The sequence below is a fragment of the Podarcis raffonei genome, chromosome 1 (genome assembly GCF_027172205.1).
Source record: "Podarcis raffonei isolate rPodRaf1 chromosome 1, rPodRaf1.pri, whole genome shotgun sequence".
In the NCBI taxonomy this organism is placed as follows: Eukaryota; Metazoa; Chordata; class Lepidosauria; order Squamata; family Lacertidae; genus Podarcis; species Podarcis raffonei.
Window position 1 is genome coordinate 103728178 of NC_070602.1, and position 16797 is coordinate 103744974.

Sequence of the window (16797 nt, forward strand, 5' to 3'; positions counted from 1 at the left end):
TCTAATGGGTGACTTCTTTTCAGTCTTCTGCTATTTGCTTGTGTTAATGCTACTCTCCCTATCCCTGTCCCAGTTCACTGAATGTTTTTAGGCCAGACCTCTTGAAATGTTCAAAGTGCTGCGTTCTGCATACATACAGTACGACATGCACAATAATTGGTGAGAGGAATCGCCATTAAAGAAGAGCTTAAGTTTGCAGTATACTCTTTTTCCTGTTGTGAGTGAGCCCAATGAATTCAGTCAGTGGGATTTACTTCTGAGTAGACATGTTGTAGGACATCTCCCTTTCTTCAAAACACATGCATCTTACTCAGAAAATTTTATTTCTATTTTGTCAAGTATAATTCGTTCCCCACCTCCCACAGATTGTCAGGCATAATCTTGAGGTGGTCTTAAGACATCCGGGTTGTATACAAGGCAGCAAACATTGCTGCACATGATTTGTCCCTGTGCAAAATGAAGGGTTAGCACTACCAGTTTCCATTTTTTGATGGTTCTTGTTTTACAGGTGGCGTGTATGCAGTTCATCAACATAGTGGTTCACTCAGTAGAGGACATGAATTTCAGAGTTCACCTCCAGTATGAATTTACTAAGCTAGGCCTGGATGAATACCTAGATGTGAGTACCACCTGCTTTGGCTTGTTTTGTACTTGGATATGATTATGCTGAGAATTCATTGTTACTTTCTGTGTTAAAAAGAGCCATAGGGAGTTCTTTGCTTTTACTTTACTTTTTTTAAAACAACAACAACAACAATTGCCAGACATTAGCCATACTAAAATAAAAAGCTTCTCACAAAGACAATCCAATGAATAATCAACCGCCATCAATACACCCTGATCCACTGCTTGAGGTCTTCATGCAAGGGGAAAAATGAATGTTTCTCAGTTTTACCCACCTACCCTCCTCCCTTAGGGGTCACCCCTGGATGTTCTGAAGTATATCTTATATTTTCCCATGTCTTATACTTTTCCAGTATCTTATACTTTCCCCACAAAGGGAGTGCAGCTCTCAGTCCCCAAAAGGTTGCCCACCCCGTTTGACCAATGTTTTCCATGCCAGTCTTTCCTTAGAAATGTCCATTCTGCCTTTAGTGCTCAACGAGCTAAATGCATGCTCCAGCTGCAAACGTCAGTGTCACGGGCTCCTTATATCAATTTGTTCCTTGACTGCCCTGAGCCGTGCCATCTTCAGAAAAAGGACCGAATTCTCTCACAAGCTTCTGTCGACTGGTGCCTTGTGCTGCTGTTTTTTTTTGCTTGCTGAACTTTTGAGGCTGCAACCGGCCCCAAGTAAAAGCCAGCCACAAACCTGGAAGAAGTCAGAAGGGGTTAGTAGAATCACCTCTTAACGCTGCATTTTATGCACAGCGACCACCCGCTTGCAATGCCAAGAAAATCTGAATGAAGCCAGATACTGTGCACACTTCTGGTGCGGTGACCTTTGCGCCAATGGAATGCTCCTGCTACAATGCACCTCCACTGCGCTGACCTAACTGCTGAGACAACTGGATCCATTTCAGGAGTCCCGGCAGCTCAACGCTCTCTCTGCTCCCCCGACTTCTCCTGCTCCCCACTTTCTCCTGCTCATTCTTTTGAGAAGCAGAGGGACATACACGGCTCAGACCAAAACTGTGCTGACTTTTGAGGATTCTATTCCTTCTGCATCCCTGTGGTTCAGTTGCGGGAATCCTACAGTGGTTGCCTTCTTGGCAGCCGTGAGTTAACCACAATTGTGGAGATAGAAGAAGCAAAGGATGACATGGGTGTAAGTGAGAAACTGCTGTCAAGAGAAAGAAGAAACTTCAGTTGCACACTTGAAACCCCCCACTCCAGTGTCACTATAATATTGCTAATTTCTGCTTCGTTATGTTTTTACCCATTCCTCTCTCTGCACCTGCATCCCTTATCTTCCTTGAGTTTTGCACACATTTTTAGCGCTTAACATAGGAAGCTGCCTTATATGACCAAGTCAGTTATTTGGTCCATCTAGGTCTGTATTGTTTGCACTAACTGGCAATGACTCACCGGTCGCTCTGCTGGCCTGGAATTTCAGGTGGAGGTGTGGGTGTCTTTCTCTGCCTTCCATAGAGAAGCGTATCAAGACCCAGTTTTTCATCTAGCTCAGTATTGTCTGCACAGATTAGCACTGGCACTTCGGGGTTTCAGACACCAGGGATTGAACCTGGGACCTTGTGCATACAAAGCATGCACTTCATTACAGAGTTAGGACCCACCTCCTAGAATCCATAGACTTTATAATGGGACACCTGAATTGTTTAGAAGGACAATTGGTTTTCTCAGTGCCATTTTTCTAGAAAAGGAGGTGCCGGAACTCTCCATGAACACCTCCCTTGTTCTCTCATAATGGCAATGGCGCCCATCTGAGAGGCGCCGGAACTCTGGCTGGGGAAAAAAAGCCCTGGGTTTTCTTAATCTACTCATTGCAGCCAACCTCCCAAAGGCAGGTTGAACTGTGATCTACAAAAACGTGGTTTGTTCTTCCAGTGATGTTCACCATGTGCTGCACGTAATTCTCACCCGGGTGTGGGGAGTGTCATCATGTGGCTTAGAGCTGGAGCTTAGAGTCCCAAAATAACTAGCCAGTTCCTTTTCATCTCAGAAATGGGGATGTCCATAATTGGGTTTGAAAAGCCAATATGAGAGCGGTAGCTGATATGTAATGCTGTGTTGGTTAAATTGCTTCCTATAGAATGAAGTCTAGTCTAGGATGTATTGTAGTCACATTGTCTGAACGTTTGCACTGATGCTGTTATATAAATTATAAAATAATACTGGCCTCTTAATATAAATCAATGGGCTTTGGTTGGGCTTATACAGCAAAAGGAATATCTTTTTATTACTTTTTTCCTCTCGTACCTGCTATGAATTTGTGGGTACCAATTACAGTTAAGTTCTTGTGTCCTATTTCTCCATCTTGAAGTGTTTTTCATTCCTCTCTTCCCATGGTGCTCTATTATTAGGAACTTTTAACATGGAGACAGATTTTTTTTGTGTTGCTTAGAATTCAGCTGTTCTTGCTGCTTTTTGGCTTTGTTCCATCGTATAACATAGTCAAGAGCTTCTTTCATGTATTCTGACAACAATACTTTATGTTCCATATAATATGCTTCTCTTGGTGGTACAGTGCAGCATGGGGACTATTTTTCGCATTTAAACACTCACTTACTCACCATCCCAAGCTAACCCTTTTGAGTTATTTTCATTCAATCTTAGGCTAACAACCCCTCCCCGCTGGTAAGTTCAGTTCAACAAGAAAAACACTTTTGCTGGTATGGAAATGCCACAACAGCAGTGCTCTTAAAGTTCCTTACACAGAGCCCCTTTTAAGTCACGGTGAATAATGTGATGGATGTTGTTAAAAGTAACTCAAACAAATTGCTTTTTTGAGGGAGGGGGGAGGGTTGATGGCGATTTGGAGTAGATCACATTGCCAATATTATGCATTTAAAGTCCACAACTGAACAAGATGTGCATGATTAACCTTGTTATCCAGCAGAATGAATGGGCATTGGAGGAGGGAGAAAGAGCACACCATGACAAGCTTCCGTTCATGGTTTGTTACTTACCCTGGCACGACAACAGCAGGAATGGTGGAGGTGTGAAGCAGAGACTTTGGAGCACTGTGCACCCATTTTTATTAACTTATTATTATTAAATTTTATTTATACCCCGCCCTCCCCAGCCAAGACCGGGCTCAGGGCGGCTAACACCGGTATAAAAACAATTGATTGAAATACAACTTAAAAACAAGATTAAAATACAACATTAAAATGCAGCCTCATTTCAGTAGGAACCCAAATCAAAAACTTTTTGGGGGATGAAAATGTCAAGTCTTCACCAAGGCCAACTATCCAGACTGGTCCTCCATGGGCCAGGAAAAAGCCAGGGAAGTCCCCAAATAGGAGTTCCATCACAGAAGGAGAAAAGAAAAAGGAAGAGGGGGAGGGGATCAATTTGATTCCAAGCCAAATTACATTTGCTGCTCTTTCACGTTAAACCATAGTTTATTTTCAACTAAGGCTTACCTGAACCCAGGCCTGCATATATATTGCTTTTATTAATAACAATGAAATCAACCATTTTAGCAACATGGGACGTTGGTGGAAAACCTGACGTATTTAGCGGTGCTAAATGATGCTGTGCCCCCTGCCCTATTTTGATCTTCCAGAAACTGAAACACACAGAAAGCGATAAGCTGCAGGTGCAGATTCAAGCTTACCTGGACAACGTGTTTGATGTGGGAGCTTTACTTGAAGATGCGGAAACCAAGAACGCTGCCTTGGAAAGAGTAGAAGAACTGGAAGAAAATATATCTCATGTTAGTATTGGCGCTTTAAAATGTAGACGTTGGGGGGTCTTTCTGGAGGTTGGTTTTTATTTGGTCATTCGATTATTTATCTGGGCATCAAAATGTGATAACAAACGCACTTTATTTCGTTTATATCCATTACTACCAGTAAAGCTTTTGGTCTTCTATTATTTTTATTGCTACCTTGAGAAGAAAACACACACACTCTTAAAATATAGAGGAAAGGCTAGTTTACCTGGATAATTGGTTTCCGTGTGATTTAATATTTTTAGTTCAGTCTGCAGTGCTATGCCTGCTTTTATTTTGGCAATGTCATGGACAGCATGCCTGCAAGACATCATTAAACAGACACGCTAATATTACTAGGAACTAAAGGAGGCAAATTCCTGTTAAAGCACAAGAGGTTTGAGCAATTTCTGTCTGGAAGTTCATTTAGAGCTGGACTGAAAAAATGTCCCTGCGATTTTAGTCTTGAACTTCATTTTTTGTCCCTGTTCCAAACTGACACAAATGTGGGAAAAAATATTTACCTGCTGTATAAATGATGCTCAGTTTGTGGATTTCCCAGAAGTGCCCGAGTGATTACCATTAGGGGCAGGATACTGATCTAGCAGGCCTGCTCTTTTTAGTGCCTAGTAAACAGGTAGTGATGTTTGCTGCAGAGGTTTACTAAGATTTTTTTGTGAACCAAACATTATCTGATTACTCTCTTAAGTGTTTGTCATCTCCCTCTCTGGGTTAATAAATATTTATAATTAAAACAATTAGAAAACACTCATTTTTTAAAAAAACCAGGGGCTGCATCCAGACATAGCCATCCACAACTGAAAGTGCTGCTTCCGTTTGTGAAAGACACTTGATCCCAATGGCAGAAGGGGGAAAGGAAGCCATTTTGCACCAATCCTTCCCTGAAGCTTCTGCCCCCTCCCCCAGTCTGGAGGACACTTCAGCCTCCTAGAAGAGATTTTCAGAGGGTCTGGAGTGGGGGTCTGGAGCTGGTAGGAGCAAATCTGGAACCAAATCTCATAAGGTTACAGCAGGCTTCCTCAACCTCGGCCCTCCAGATGTTTTGAGACTGCAATTCCCATCATCCCTGACCTCTGGTCCTGCTAGCTAGGGATCAATGGTGTTATATCCATATGAATGAAAACTCCCTATATTAATATTGCATGCGTGTGGTCCTTCTTGTTCTCTGATCATGTTATTGACTCAAAACAGCTCTGGAGTATTTAATTTCAGCTGGATTCCAGATGGAATCACTTGGGAGAGCAGCTTGACCGAGAACTCTTGTTATAGGTTGGGTGTGTGTGTGCTAATTTACATATAAATTGCAAATTCCATGGACACATGGGGGGGAAAACACACAAATAAGCAGATCTGTGTTTCATACCATAAAAGTGCATGCATAAATCTCTGTAGCTTCCAAGATATACAGTACTGTAAGTGTTCGCAAAGCATAGCTTACAGATTTAAAAATGTATTAGCCGCAGGGATCATGCTGGAATGGGGTGGTGGAGGAGTAGATGTCCCTACTTAAGAATTACTAGTTACTAGTTATAAAGGCAAAAAAAGGCTGTGTTATAGGTGATCCTATCTGAAGTACTTGAACATGGCATCACTTGTATTTGCCCCATGCCAAAAAAAAGTATGTCTCCGAGCGGTTTCCTGCTTGTCCCATGCTTTTAGGCGTGGATCCAAGCAGTTTTGTCTTTGCCATGCTGCTTTCCCCTGGAAAACTCACTCTTTGCGTGCCCAGACTTTGCGTGCCCCCCGACTCCTGAGAGACCACCAGAAGAAATAATGACTCATGACAACGTGCTATGGAATTAAAATTGGTCACAACTTTATTAAACCTTTCAGATGTAGGAAGACCTTGGCTTAGGCATTGGGCGTGTATCCCTCCCAGCCCCCCAGCCAGGGAACTGGGGCTCCTCAGGGTTAAATGGATCTGGGGAGGGTGCACTGCAAGATGCTTGTGTACGCAGGCAGCCCCCCTCCCCATTTCCACGCAACACAGGGGAGTTCACTGACAACCTTTCAGTGTATGGCCGGGGAACCCTGGAATCGCTGCCGCAGGTGTGTGTATGTGTGTGTCACCACTTCACACCCTCCCTCCCCCATTTAGGGAAGATAGACTAAAGGGTTCGGCCCAAGGTCTAAAACCGCCACCCGAGACCGCAAACTTGCTATCTCGCCGCCAAGACTACGTACACCTGAAAACCCATTAGCAATCTGACAACCATTCCTTTAGGCCATGCCTGATTTCATCCAGCCAGTGTTCATTTCCCGAGGTGGTGAGGTGCATTCTGTCGGATCTGAAAAGTTCCAATCTGTTGGTTTTAATGTCCAAATGCTTCACAACTTGCCAAGCGGATGGCCCTGTTAATTTTTCCCACCGCGTAATACAACTCAAGCGAACCAGAGGGAAGCCTGCCCATACATCGTCCGCTTGGCTTGTCCCGCCCCCACAAGCCGCCGATTGGACAGTTGAAACCAGGGTTTGGCAGGAACTTCAACCAGCCCAACCAGCTGGTGAGTCCCATGTGGCCTGGGGGTGCTGCGTGCCGCAAAGGGCGCCCACAGAAGGAGGTGTGAGTGTTCATTGGTGCTAAATCAGAACAAACTGCCGTCAATTCTAGTGTTTGCATTTAGCCTCCCATCACTATATATCTCAAGATTTCATTAGTTTCATAAAATGTAACTATGTTGTTCACAGCCTCGAGAAAAGTAAATGGAAGTTGGTTCTTTGAGTAAACCATTACTACCCAAATGAAACTTTGACATCTCTCTCTCTCTCTCTCTCTCTCTCTCTCTCTCTCTCTCACACACACACACACACACACACACACACAGTTACATGGGCGACTCCCACAGCCTTTGACGATGTAAATTCAACACCAAACCTATTGATCCATCACAAATAGACCCTATGATTGTAAAGATTATGTATGGTTCCTATAGCTATGGCAAGGGGCCTGTTCTTAGACATTTTACAGCATGAATAACTGAATGATACGATGTTTATGATATACATAATGCATAATGCACAGTGGCATGCAGTCACCACTGTGAATGAATAAGCCTTTTTGCCAATTAAAACTCCTCTTCCCCACCCCTTTTGTGTCTAGTTATCAGAAAAACTGCAAGATACAGAAAATGAAGCTATGGCAAAGATTGTGGAACTGGAAAAACAACTCATGCAGAGGAACAAAGAACTGGATGTCGTTCGAGTAAGTGTACCGAGTATATTAGACTCTAAAAACATGGAAACTGCTAGATTCACTGTTGCCACCACAGTTGGCTACAGTTCAGTTTACTTGCAGTCTGCAGAAGTGATTTAATCCCGAAGTTTGTGGGCACGTTAGATCGATGAAGGTTTATTACACTTGGTTCCTTTCTGTGAGTCTCTTAGCCATGGAATGGGAGGACAGGAAACCAGCCGATATTCTGTCACTAGTATCTTCCACCAGAAGTCAGGCAATCTAACCCAGAACACAATAGGATCTTATTGGCTTATTGGATTGGGTGTGCCATAGTACATATCATAGAGTCTTCATTACCCTAGGAAATAATTTAAACCTTTCTGATACTGCCAGTTTGTGGCCATGATTGAGGTTCCTTATCCAACTTATTAAAGGAAAATGCAGCTTGGATGAAGATAAAGTGAGAAGTGCATTTGCCGCCACCATCAAACATTGCCTGACAATGACTGAGCTGGGAATCCCATGTTATGTTGCTCCTTCAGTTTTGAGATGATTCTGCATGTCAAACACATGTTGATTCTTTACCTGTGGGCTCTTTCTGCAGGAAATATACAAGGATGCGAACACACAGGTTCACACGCTGAGGAAAATGGTCAAAGAGAAAGAGGAAGCTATTCAACGACAGTCAACGCTGGAGAAGAAGATCCATGAACTGGAGAAGCAAGGGTCCATTAAAATTCAGAAGAAAGGAGATGGTGATATCAACATTCTTCCTGTTGGGGTGGCTTCTGGGACATTGCCCTCAGGGGCAGAAGCTGCCACAGGCACTTGTGGAGGATCAGCTTCCGGCTCTGCACCTTCGGTTCTGTTGCCCCCTCCACCACCACCCTTGCCATTGTCAGAATCAGAATCGGAAGCAGGTGAGAAATGTTGCAGAAGAAATAAGATTTGCTCAACTTAAGGTAGTGGGGGTTAGCCTATCCCCTTCAATACATCAGGCCATACTTTGTGATGACCACACATGAAAGAGGCTGGGACCCAATCCAGAGAAAGCTGGATGCAGTGAATCAAGTGGCGCTTAAGTGTTCACTGGCTATCTAGGCATCTTACCTTAAAAATATTTAATTAGAAATTAATTCCCTCGAAGGGAAAGGACGCAGGTGGCGCTGTGGGTTAAACCACAGAGCCTAGGACTTGCTGATCAGAAGGTCAGCGGTTCGAATCCCCACGACGGGGTGAGCTCCCATTACTCGATCCCTGCTCCTGCCAACCTAGCAATTCGAAAGCACGTCAAAGTGCAAGTAGATAAATAGGTACCGCTCCAGCGGGAAGGTAAACGGCGTTTCCATGCACTACTCTGGTTCGCCAGAAGTGGCTTAGTCATGCTGGCCACATGACCCGGAAGCTGTACGCCGGCTCCCTCGGCCAATAAAGCGAGATGAGTGCCGCAACCCCAGAGTCGGTCACGACTGGACCTAATGGTCAGGGGTCCCTTTACCTTTACCTTTAATTCCCTCAAAATCAATATGTTCTACTTCCAAATAAATAACTTTATGATTAGCCTGTTGATGAAGTGTGCCAAACTGGCTCTGGATTACACCTATGTCTTCATCATCATGACAAGTTAGTGAACTTCATAATAATAATAATAATAAGCAGTGGCAGTAATTGTTATTATTATAAGTAGTTATCACTACTACTACTACTACTACTAGTAGTAGTATTAGGTATATGACACAATGCAGAGTAACATAAGCATGAAAAGGGAGTGATTGCTCTACCCTGAGGAGTTTATCTAATCCTATTCTCTTCCTCTTCACTTTTGCTGAACGCCATCTTGTGTTTGAGGTCCATTCTACACATTGCATGATTTGCAATGGTCTGCAAAATAACATCTATTTGGCAGCTTCTCTACTCTGCAGGCACAATGTATAGCAAAGTTCACCATGTGGATTGCCTGTAGTTGAGAGAACTCCCTCGAGGTGTGGGAGGGAGGCGGACATAGTTTGGTTGAATGCTTTAAAATGCTGTTTTGTCTTTTTCATGTCTCAGTTCAAAATGGTCCTGTGACACCACCGATGCCTCCTCCCCCTCCCCCGCCTCCTCCCCCTCCTCCCCCACCTCCTCTTCCTGGCCCAGCTGCAGAACCAGGACTGGCCCCTCCAGTCCCACCCCCACCCCCACCATCAGCACCTCCTCTTCCAGGAACAGCCTCCCCTACAGTCGTTTTCAACTCAGGATTAGCAGGTAAGAAGCAGCCAGTGTTGCTGGCGTGCTATGGAAGTCCTATGCACAATACAAAAAATGTCCTTAGTCAAAGAGGAATGAGTCAGGATGGATGTTATGAAAAAGTGCTCCAAAGTCTTCATTGCTTAATGAATCAAGGTGTCCCAGTGCTGCAAAACCTTAGCTGCAGCAGTGAATTAAAAGCAAAATAACTTTCTAAAGAAATGACAAGGGGTAAGGTGATGGCCTATTCTCAGTGGAGGTTTGTAGAGAGGCAAATTTTTTCAAACTAAAAATTGTGTGTTGTTTTGCTGCATCTTCTCAAAGGAGAGATGGTGAGCACCTGATGGAGCCAATACAAAGGTTGAACACTTAAGAGATTCCCACCCCTCCCTCACCATTCTGCAGATTATGAGTAGCTAGCAGAAAAATGCTTTGATTTTATGAAACGGAGGCTTTATACAGTTGCTACAATCCCTTCATGTTATCTCACTGGTGGTGGAAAAGTGTTAGATGCCTCGCCTCAAACACTGAATCCAAATCTCCAAATTTGGGCTTCTGAAGATAGGAGGCAGGCATCTCTTAGAAAAGCATGAGTGGGTTTAAACCTTCTCTGATATCCCTTAAAAACAGGCAGAATTTGGATGCCTCTGTGCCATTGAGACATTTATTTGGAACAACAATAGCTTGAAGTAGCCAAGGCTAAAGCACTCAAGTGAATGTGTGTTCCCCCCGCCCCACCTTCCTCTTCCTGCATTGAGTCCAACATCAACAGTTGCTCATCCTCTGATAGTAGAGGTGAACTTGGAAGATGAGAGATTCAATTTCTTTTTCTTCAGTAGCATTGCACTGGCTGTGTAGCTCCAGCCTATTCTTCTCTCCCCTCCCCCCTTCAATTTACAACCCTTGGCTTGGTTTTGTCATTAGTCACAACCCTCTTTGCAAATCTGATGTTCATTCAGCCTGCTAATACTCTATCTATTGCCTCACTGCAATTAATACAGTTTCTGTTGACTTGAGCACAATTTGGAAGAATAAAAAAATCGTGAATCAGGCCGGCCCATTAACATCCCTGGACAAAACTTCATTAATGAAGAAAGACCCTCAACATAGTTGGAAGACTTAACACCACAGTTCTGGGTTTGGTCCTGAGGCTGAATCTAGAGTCATTTTTGATGTCTTATTGAAAATGACAGCCACTGGGAACTGAAATTAATAGCTGGATTTTGATCTCCTGCCTGTATATGAAGGGAATATGTTGCGGGAGGAAAGCTAACAAAATAAAATAAAAACAGCCTGGCTGGATCATGCCAATGGCCCATCTAGTCCAGCATCCTGTTCTCACAGTGGCCAACCAGATGCCTGTTTGAAGCACACAAACAGGACCTGAATGCCACAGAACTCTCTCCCGTGGTTTCCAGCAACTGGTATTCAGAAGCATACTGCCTCCCACAGTGGAGATAGAACATAGTCCATCAGGATTAGTAGCCACTGACAGCCTTAGCCTCCCTGAATTTCTCTAATCCTATTTCAAAGACACCCAAGTTGGTGGCCATCTCTGCTCCTTTTGGGAAACATATTGGTGCATCAGGAAACAAATGCTCCATATACAGTGGTACCTCGGGTTAAGTACTTAATTTGTTCCGGAGGTCCATTCTTAACCTGAAACTGTTCTTAACCTGAAGCACCACTTTAGCTAATGGGGCCTCCTGCTGCCGCCGCACCGCCAGAGCACGATTTCTGTTCTCATCCTGAAGCAAAGTTCTTAACCCGAGATAATATTTCTGGGTTAGCGGAGTCTGAAACCTGAAGCGTATGTAACCCGAGGTACCACTGTATTGGGCTTCAGTAGTTTATTTGTTGGTAAACTAATTCTAGGTTATTGTTCTTTATGGCTTTGTTTGCAATCTTCCCATATAAATAAGTTGGGTAAAGTGTAGCTTCCACATAATACTGTTTACTGCAGAATTAATATGGTACTGGACCATCCAATAATGGATGCTACCTTTTGTTTGATACTTAAATGAAATCTGTAGAAGGCTTTTGGTGGGCACAGGCCTCATCCATTGCTGTTCTGCTACACTAAGATAACCTCAAGGAGGGAAATGCAGTTTACCTTAATGGGTGATGTTAGGTAAATACCTACTGCCATGGGTAGGCTGCCCGGTCCATAAACTCTATACACCTAAGTGCAATTGATTATTTCTATGTAGAAAAATGATAATGTGTGAAGTGGTATTCAGGAGCCCTGATTTGTGATAATAGATTGTTCTATTAAATGACCTACGTAACAATAGCTAACCTTTTTCTTATTTATTCCCTCTGCTTCCTTGTAAGATGGGCCAATCAAGCTTTTCTGTAGGTTCCTTTTTGCTGAGTATTTTAAGTACATTTTAATCCCATTTTCTGCTGTCTTCTTTTCCTGTCTTGTTAACCAAATCCATTTGTGTATCACTTTAAAAACTAGCTTGCTGTGTTGTTGCATTCTCCGAAAGCGTGGGATGTTTGTTTGACTTGTTGTGGTGCAAAAGCTCTGTTTAGGAGAATAGGGGTTTCCTAACAACTCTCCGCACCCTTAACAAGCTATACTTCTTAAGATTGATTGGGGGAAGCCATGACTGTTTAAAGTTGTATCATTGCTGTTTTCTATGTGTGGTGTGTATGTGGCCTTGGTTTTTCCATAAAATAGAAACTCTAAGGGTATTCTAAAGCATATCATTGCATGCAGCATTGCATCTTATGTTAGAGACTCATCAAGATCAATCACTTGGCTACCTTCAAACAGAAATATTCATAATATACCTTCCCTTTGTGATGTCACCACACATCCAAACAAGTGCATCTTTTAAGCAAATGAGAAGTAGCTTCAAACCTTTGAGTGGATAGTGACATCATCACATAATATTGGGCTCACTGCCTATTAAATTGTAATTCGCAGCTCCAGTTTTGACAGCTGACAAAAGATGTGTGGAAATTTGCTTAAAATTAGTGGATGAATTTGTGGAATCTATTGCAAATGTATCCCCAGTCTGAAACTTTGCACAAGGGTTTTGGTGCATTATAGGGGAAAGGGGGGAAAGGATAGATAACAAGATATTTGGGGTGTACACATTCCCAGCCACCATACGTGAACAATAGTGTCCTTTGGGAATGTGAGTTTGCCTGTGGTAAAATTCACTAGGTATGCTTTGCTTGACGGTGGACATAACAACTGCATGTTTCCAACTTCACTTTCCTGGCTAAGTAGTTTCTTCAAAACTGGAGGAGTAAGAAGCAGGGGTTTCTTGACTGTGTGAAGCTTGCACAAATGTTAACAATTCACTAATTTAGTTTTTAATTCATGCTGTCAAATTGATAAACTGCTTGTTCCAGTAAATAATAATACACATTGTGGCAAAATAAGCTAGGATTTTCTCTGGCAATACTTGATACTACCATTGTAGCGCAGGATTTTATCTACTGTTGCAAAGCACTGTGCATTGGAATCTGCACTGTGTGTGTCCAGTTTCAAACTGGAGTTGGTCCTTGATGACATGAAGGTGAGGAAGGAGCTGGTTGAGTTGATTAATTAACCAAATTGCTTAAAGCTTCAGAACCAATTTAAAACTTCTGCTGTAATTGATGTTTTCAGTGGCAAATGTTCTCTAGAATGTCATTTCCTGAATTTTATGTGTGCGTCCTCTGAACTTCATGAAGATTAATGCTTACAGTGAATGAGTTACTAATTGCTGGATATTTCCAGCGATGGACATTTAATCAGTTCCCTTGGCTCTTAGGGTTAGGAAGTTTCTCCACCCCTTAGTAATTAACCTAAATTTTCCTGCTTCAGCTTATTATTCTTTGTCCACCGGTTAATGGGGAAGGCATGTCTTCTGAGCTGCTTTGGAAAATGTAGTAGACAATCACAATGAGAGATGGTCAAAGTAACAAATAATCCAAGAAATGATTGTGCCGAGACTGGAGAGTGTTCTTTTACTGTTTAAAATACACTCTGGATTCTTTAAATCTGCAGCGTAATTTCCCTGGTGGCTGCTGTCAATTCCAATTGCTTATATTCAGCTTAGAGCTTCTCTTCTTGCATTTCCAAAACACCACTTGCTTGTTTAGGATTGAGGGCTCATCTACTCTTGCCGTTTGCCCTGCACGTTCTAGGCACAGGTCTGCATTTCCCCGGTCTGTGACTGAGTGCTTCCTCCCACCCTTGCTGCTTTCCTCAGGAAAACCTAATCTTTACTGCTGAATTGGAGCAAGCGGCTATTAGGGTTTTCCACGAAGTTGTTTTCAGTGGTAAAGAATGGGGTTTTGTGGAGGAAGGAAGGAAGGAAGGTAGGAAGGAAGGGGGAAAACACTCAGACACAGACCTGGAAAGATTGGACCTGTTGCTAGAAATGTGGAGCGAAGCGAAGTGTGGATGAGCCCTGAGTGAGGTTTTCAGCATGGTTATGGACTTCAAACTGGTAGTCCCAGTGAATCAGTGACACATGATGCAAATGTAACATGCAACAACTTGGACACTTTATTGATTGATTGTCCATATGGCCCCAGGGTGTGTTACAAAAAGTAGTATAATTAAAAGCAAATGCAAACTTTAAAATCCTAGAATAAAACCCAAAACAACCAATGGCAAAACAGCAATCCACAGCGATACTGATCCACTCAGAAAAAAGGCCTTTGTGAAGAGGTGCATCTTGACCAATCACTGAAAGGCTTGCAGTAATGACACAAGACGTGCCTCAGAGTGGAGTTAATTCCACAATCTGGGGGCCAACACAGGGAAGGCCCTTTCATGAGCCACTGCCAGAAAGAATCATATAATCGTAGAGTTGGAAGGGTCCCTGTGGATCATCCAGTTCAACCCCCTGCGATGCAGAAATTTCAACACATGCCACCCCCCTACCCGGATCCTGCTTAGCTTTGCAAATGTGCTAGCAGTTTTATTGCTGCATGATCCACAGAAGGAGGCATCACTGCTAACAAGGCCTCCACTGCTTAACACCTGGGCAAGTTGATGTGGGAGAAGCTCCTTTAGCTGTCGTGACACTGATCATGCTAAATAAAGGTACAGATCACACATTTGCAATCCTAATTAACGGATGCATGTTTGTGTGTACTCGCTTGCTTTTAAAATCTGGAAGGTGTTGTAGGTGCAACATATCACAATATTTTCCTGCTGGGAATTGGCAGTCTCCTGGCTCATGTCCATCACTCCATAAATGTGGCTGACACCTGACTTTCACACCTTCTAGATGCTTTGCAATAAACCTCATCCCTATCTGTTAATTCTTGTGTGGGCATTTGGGCACCACCTTTCATGAGAGAAAAATACCATATACTCACACTTAGTTTCTTTAATGGAAATGCTGAACCAGAGAAGCCATTGAGCAATTGCTCCAACCTCAAGTAAGACAGAAAATGAGCTGCTCACTACAGGAAGGGGAGGAGCTCACATCTGGAAAATGATGAGGTTTTCTGCCTCTTAAATGGAGTGAGGCTAGACAGCACTCACCGGTTGGTACCTTAGTGCCCCCTCAGAAACAGCCTTCGGTTGAGTACCACTGGTGCCTTTTACACATTTAATGGAGACTGGAAACTTGAGTCATGTTTCTATGATTTTTAGGTAAATGTATGGTTATTCTTCCTTAAATAGGCAACTCCACATGATTTCATCCAATAATCAGGCAATGTTTGTGTGTTGGGTTAATTTTAGTGCGGTCAGAAGAATAATAGTAGACCATCACAGGACATAGCTAAAATCACATGGGTAAATAGAGTACAATTTTATAGACTTCCTGTAGTGATTGAATCGTGTGTTCTCATCAAATATAGGGAAAATAGGCACAATTGTACCAAAACATGCTTGTTCTTGTCAAACTTTTGCATGAATGATAGGCAAACTTCCTGAATTAGAGAGAGAAATTGTCTCTTCTCTTCAAGCTTTCTAGCCAGCCCAAATTTTCCCCAACACTTTACAGTATTTGTTTACTTCTTGTCAGGCCTCCTCCAGTGTTGAAGTGCCATCCCCCATAAATACTTCTGGATTGCTCAAGAGGCTTGTTGCCTTTTTCTGAAATGTGTAATTTTACTCTCTGCTTTGTTTAAAGCTGTGAAAATCAAGAAGCCAATTAAGACAAAGTTCCGCATGCCAGTTTTTAACTGGGTGGCTCTGAAACCCAATCAGATTAATGGGACAGTCTTCAATGAAATTGATGACGAAAGGATATTGGAGGTATGAGACCTGCAGATTGTGATTTGGTGTGTTCTCGTTCTCGTTCTCTCTCTCTCTCTCTCTCTCTCTCTCCCCCTCTCCCTCTCTCTCTCTCTCTGTGTGTGTGTCTGTCTGTCTGTCTGTCTGTCTGTCTGTGTTTTGGAAGTTACTGTATCCTGTTAAAAAGCAGTCATTTTGACCTTGCATCATATGTACTTAAAGAGTTTTAAACACTCCATAGACCTCAGTAATCACTCTTGTTTGATGGTCTTGTTGACATTAAGGTAACTAGAGTCCTATTCTGCTGTGCTACGTGCAGTATTTTTGCTAATCTTGCGATGGACCAAGAAACTTTGTAGAGCATCAAAGCCTTCTCCTCATCACACAGTCACCTCTCCCTTTCCCAATGCCCTACAGCTTCTACACTTTTCATTAATTGCATCCCCCCCCCCATTCGACATAGATTGCTAGACTCCTTCTTGTTTCTGTTTGGTTTCTGTCCTAGGATTTAAATGTGGATGAATTTGAAGAAATATTCAAGACAAAAGCCCAAGGCCCGGCCATTGATCTTTCTTCAAGCAAGCAAATAACTCAAAAGGGATCAAACAAAGTCACGCTATTGGAAGCAAACAGGGCTAAAAATCTTGCGATCACCTTAAGGAAAGCTGGAAAGACTGCAGATGAGATATGCAAAGCTATTCAGGCGTAAGTGTAAAGGCCGTTTTACAAATGTGGTTTGAGGCACGTTGTATTAGTTGTTCAGCAGCCTTTCTGCAAGTTGCTTAGATCCAAGGAAGATCCTCATATGCCATTAATGCTCATATATACAG

At 42.9% G+C, this 16797-nt stretch overlaps 2 protein-coding genes across 9 annotated transcripts in view; one reads left to right on the forward strand and one right to left on the reverse strand.

Moving 5' to 3' along the window:
• The window catches only part of FMNL2 (formin like 2), a 188754-nt gene that overhangs the window by 155850 nt on the left and 16107 nt on the right, over nt 1-16797 (forward strand). For 4 of the 8 annotated variants that reach the window (XM_053407094.1, XM_053407078.1, XM_053407047.1 and 1 more), the window contains exons 11-18: nt 509-619; nt 4193-4342; nt 7462-7563; nt 8141-8456; nt 9589-9783; nt 12100-12120; nt 15864-15988; nt 16473-16672. In XM_053407094.1, the coding sequence (XP_053263069.1) occupies nt 509-619; nt 4193-4342; nt 7462-7563; nt 8141-8456; nt 9589-9783; nt 12100-12120; nt 15864-15988; nt 16473-16672 (1220 nt within the window). The remainder of the gene's footprint in view (nt 1-508; nt 620-4192; nt 4343-7461; nt 7564-8140; nt 8457-9588; nt 9784-12099; nt 12121-15863; nt 15989-16472; nt 16673-16797) is intronic. The other 4 variants (XM_053407108.1, XM_053407101.1, XM_053407059.1 and 1 more) reach the window with 1 other exon arrangement.
• The window catches only part of PRPF40A (pre-mRNA processing factor 40 homolog A), a 66856-nt gene continuing 50770 nt past the window's right edge, over nt 712-16797 (reverse strand). Inside the window, exons 27-28 of the transcript XR_008332577.1 lie at nt 4569-4660; nt 712-1312 (exon numbers count right to left, since the gene is read on the reverse strand). The gene's annotated coding sequence lies outside the window, so the exon portion shown is untranslated. The remainder of the gene's footprint in view (nt 1313-4568; nt 4661-16797) is intronic.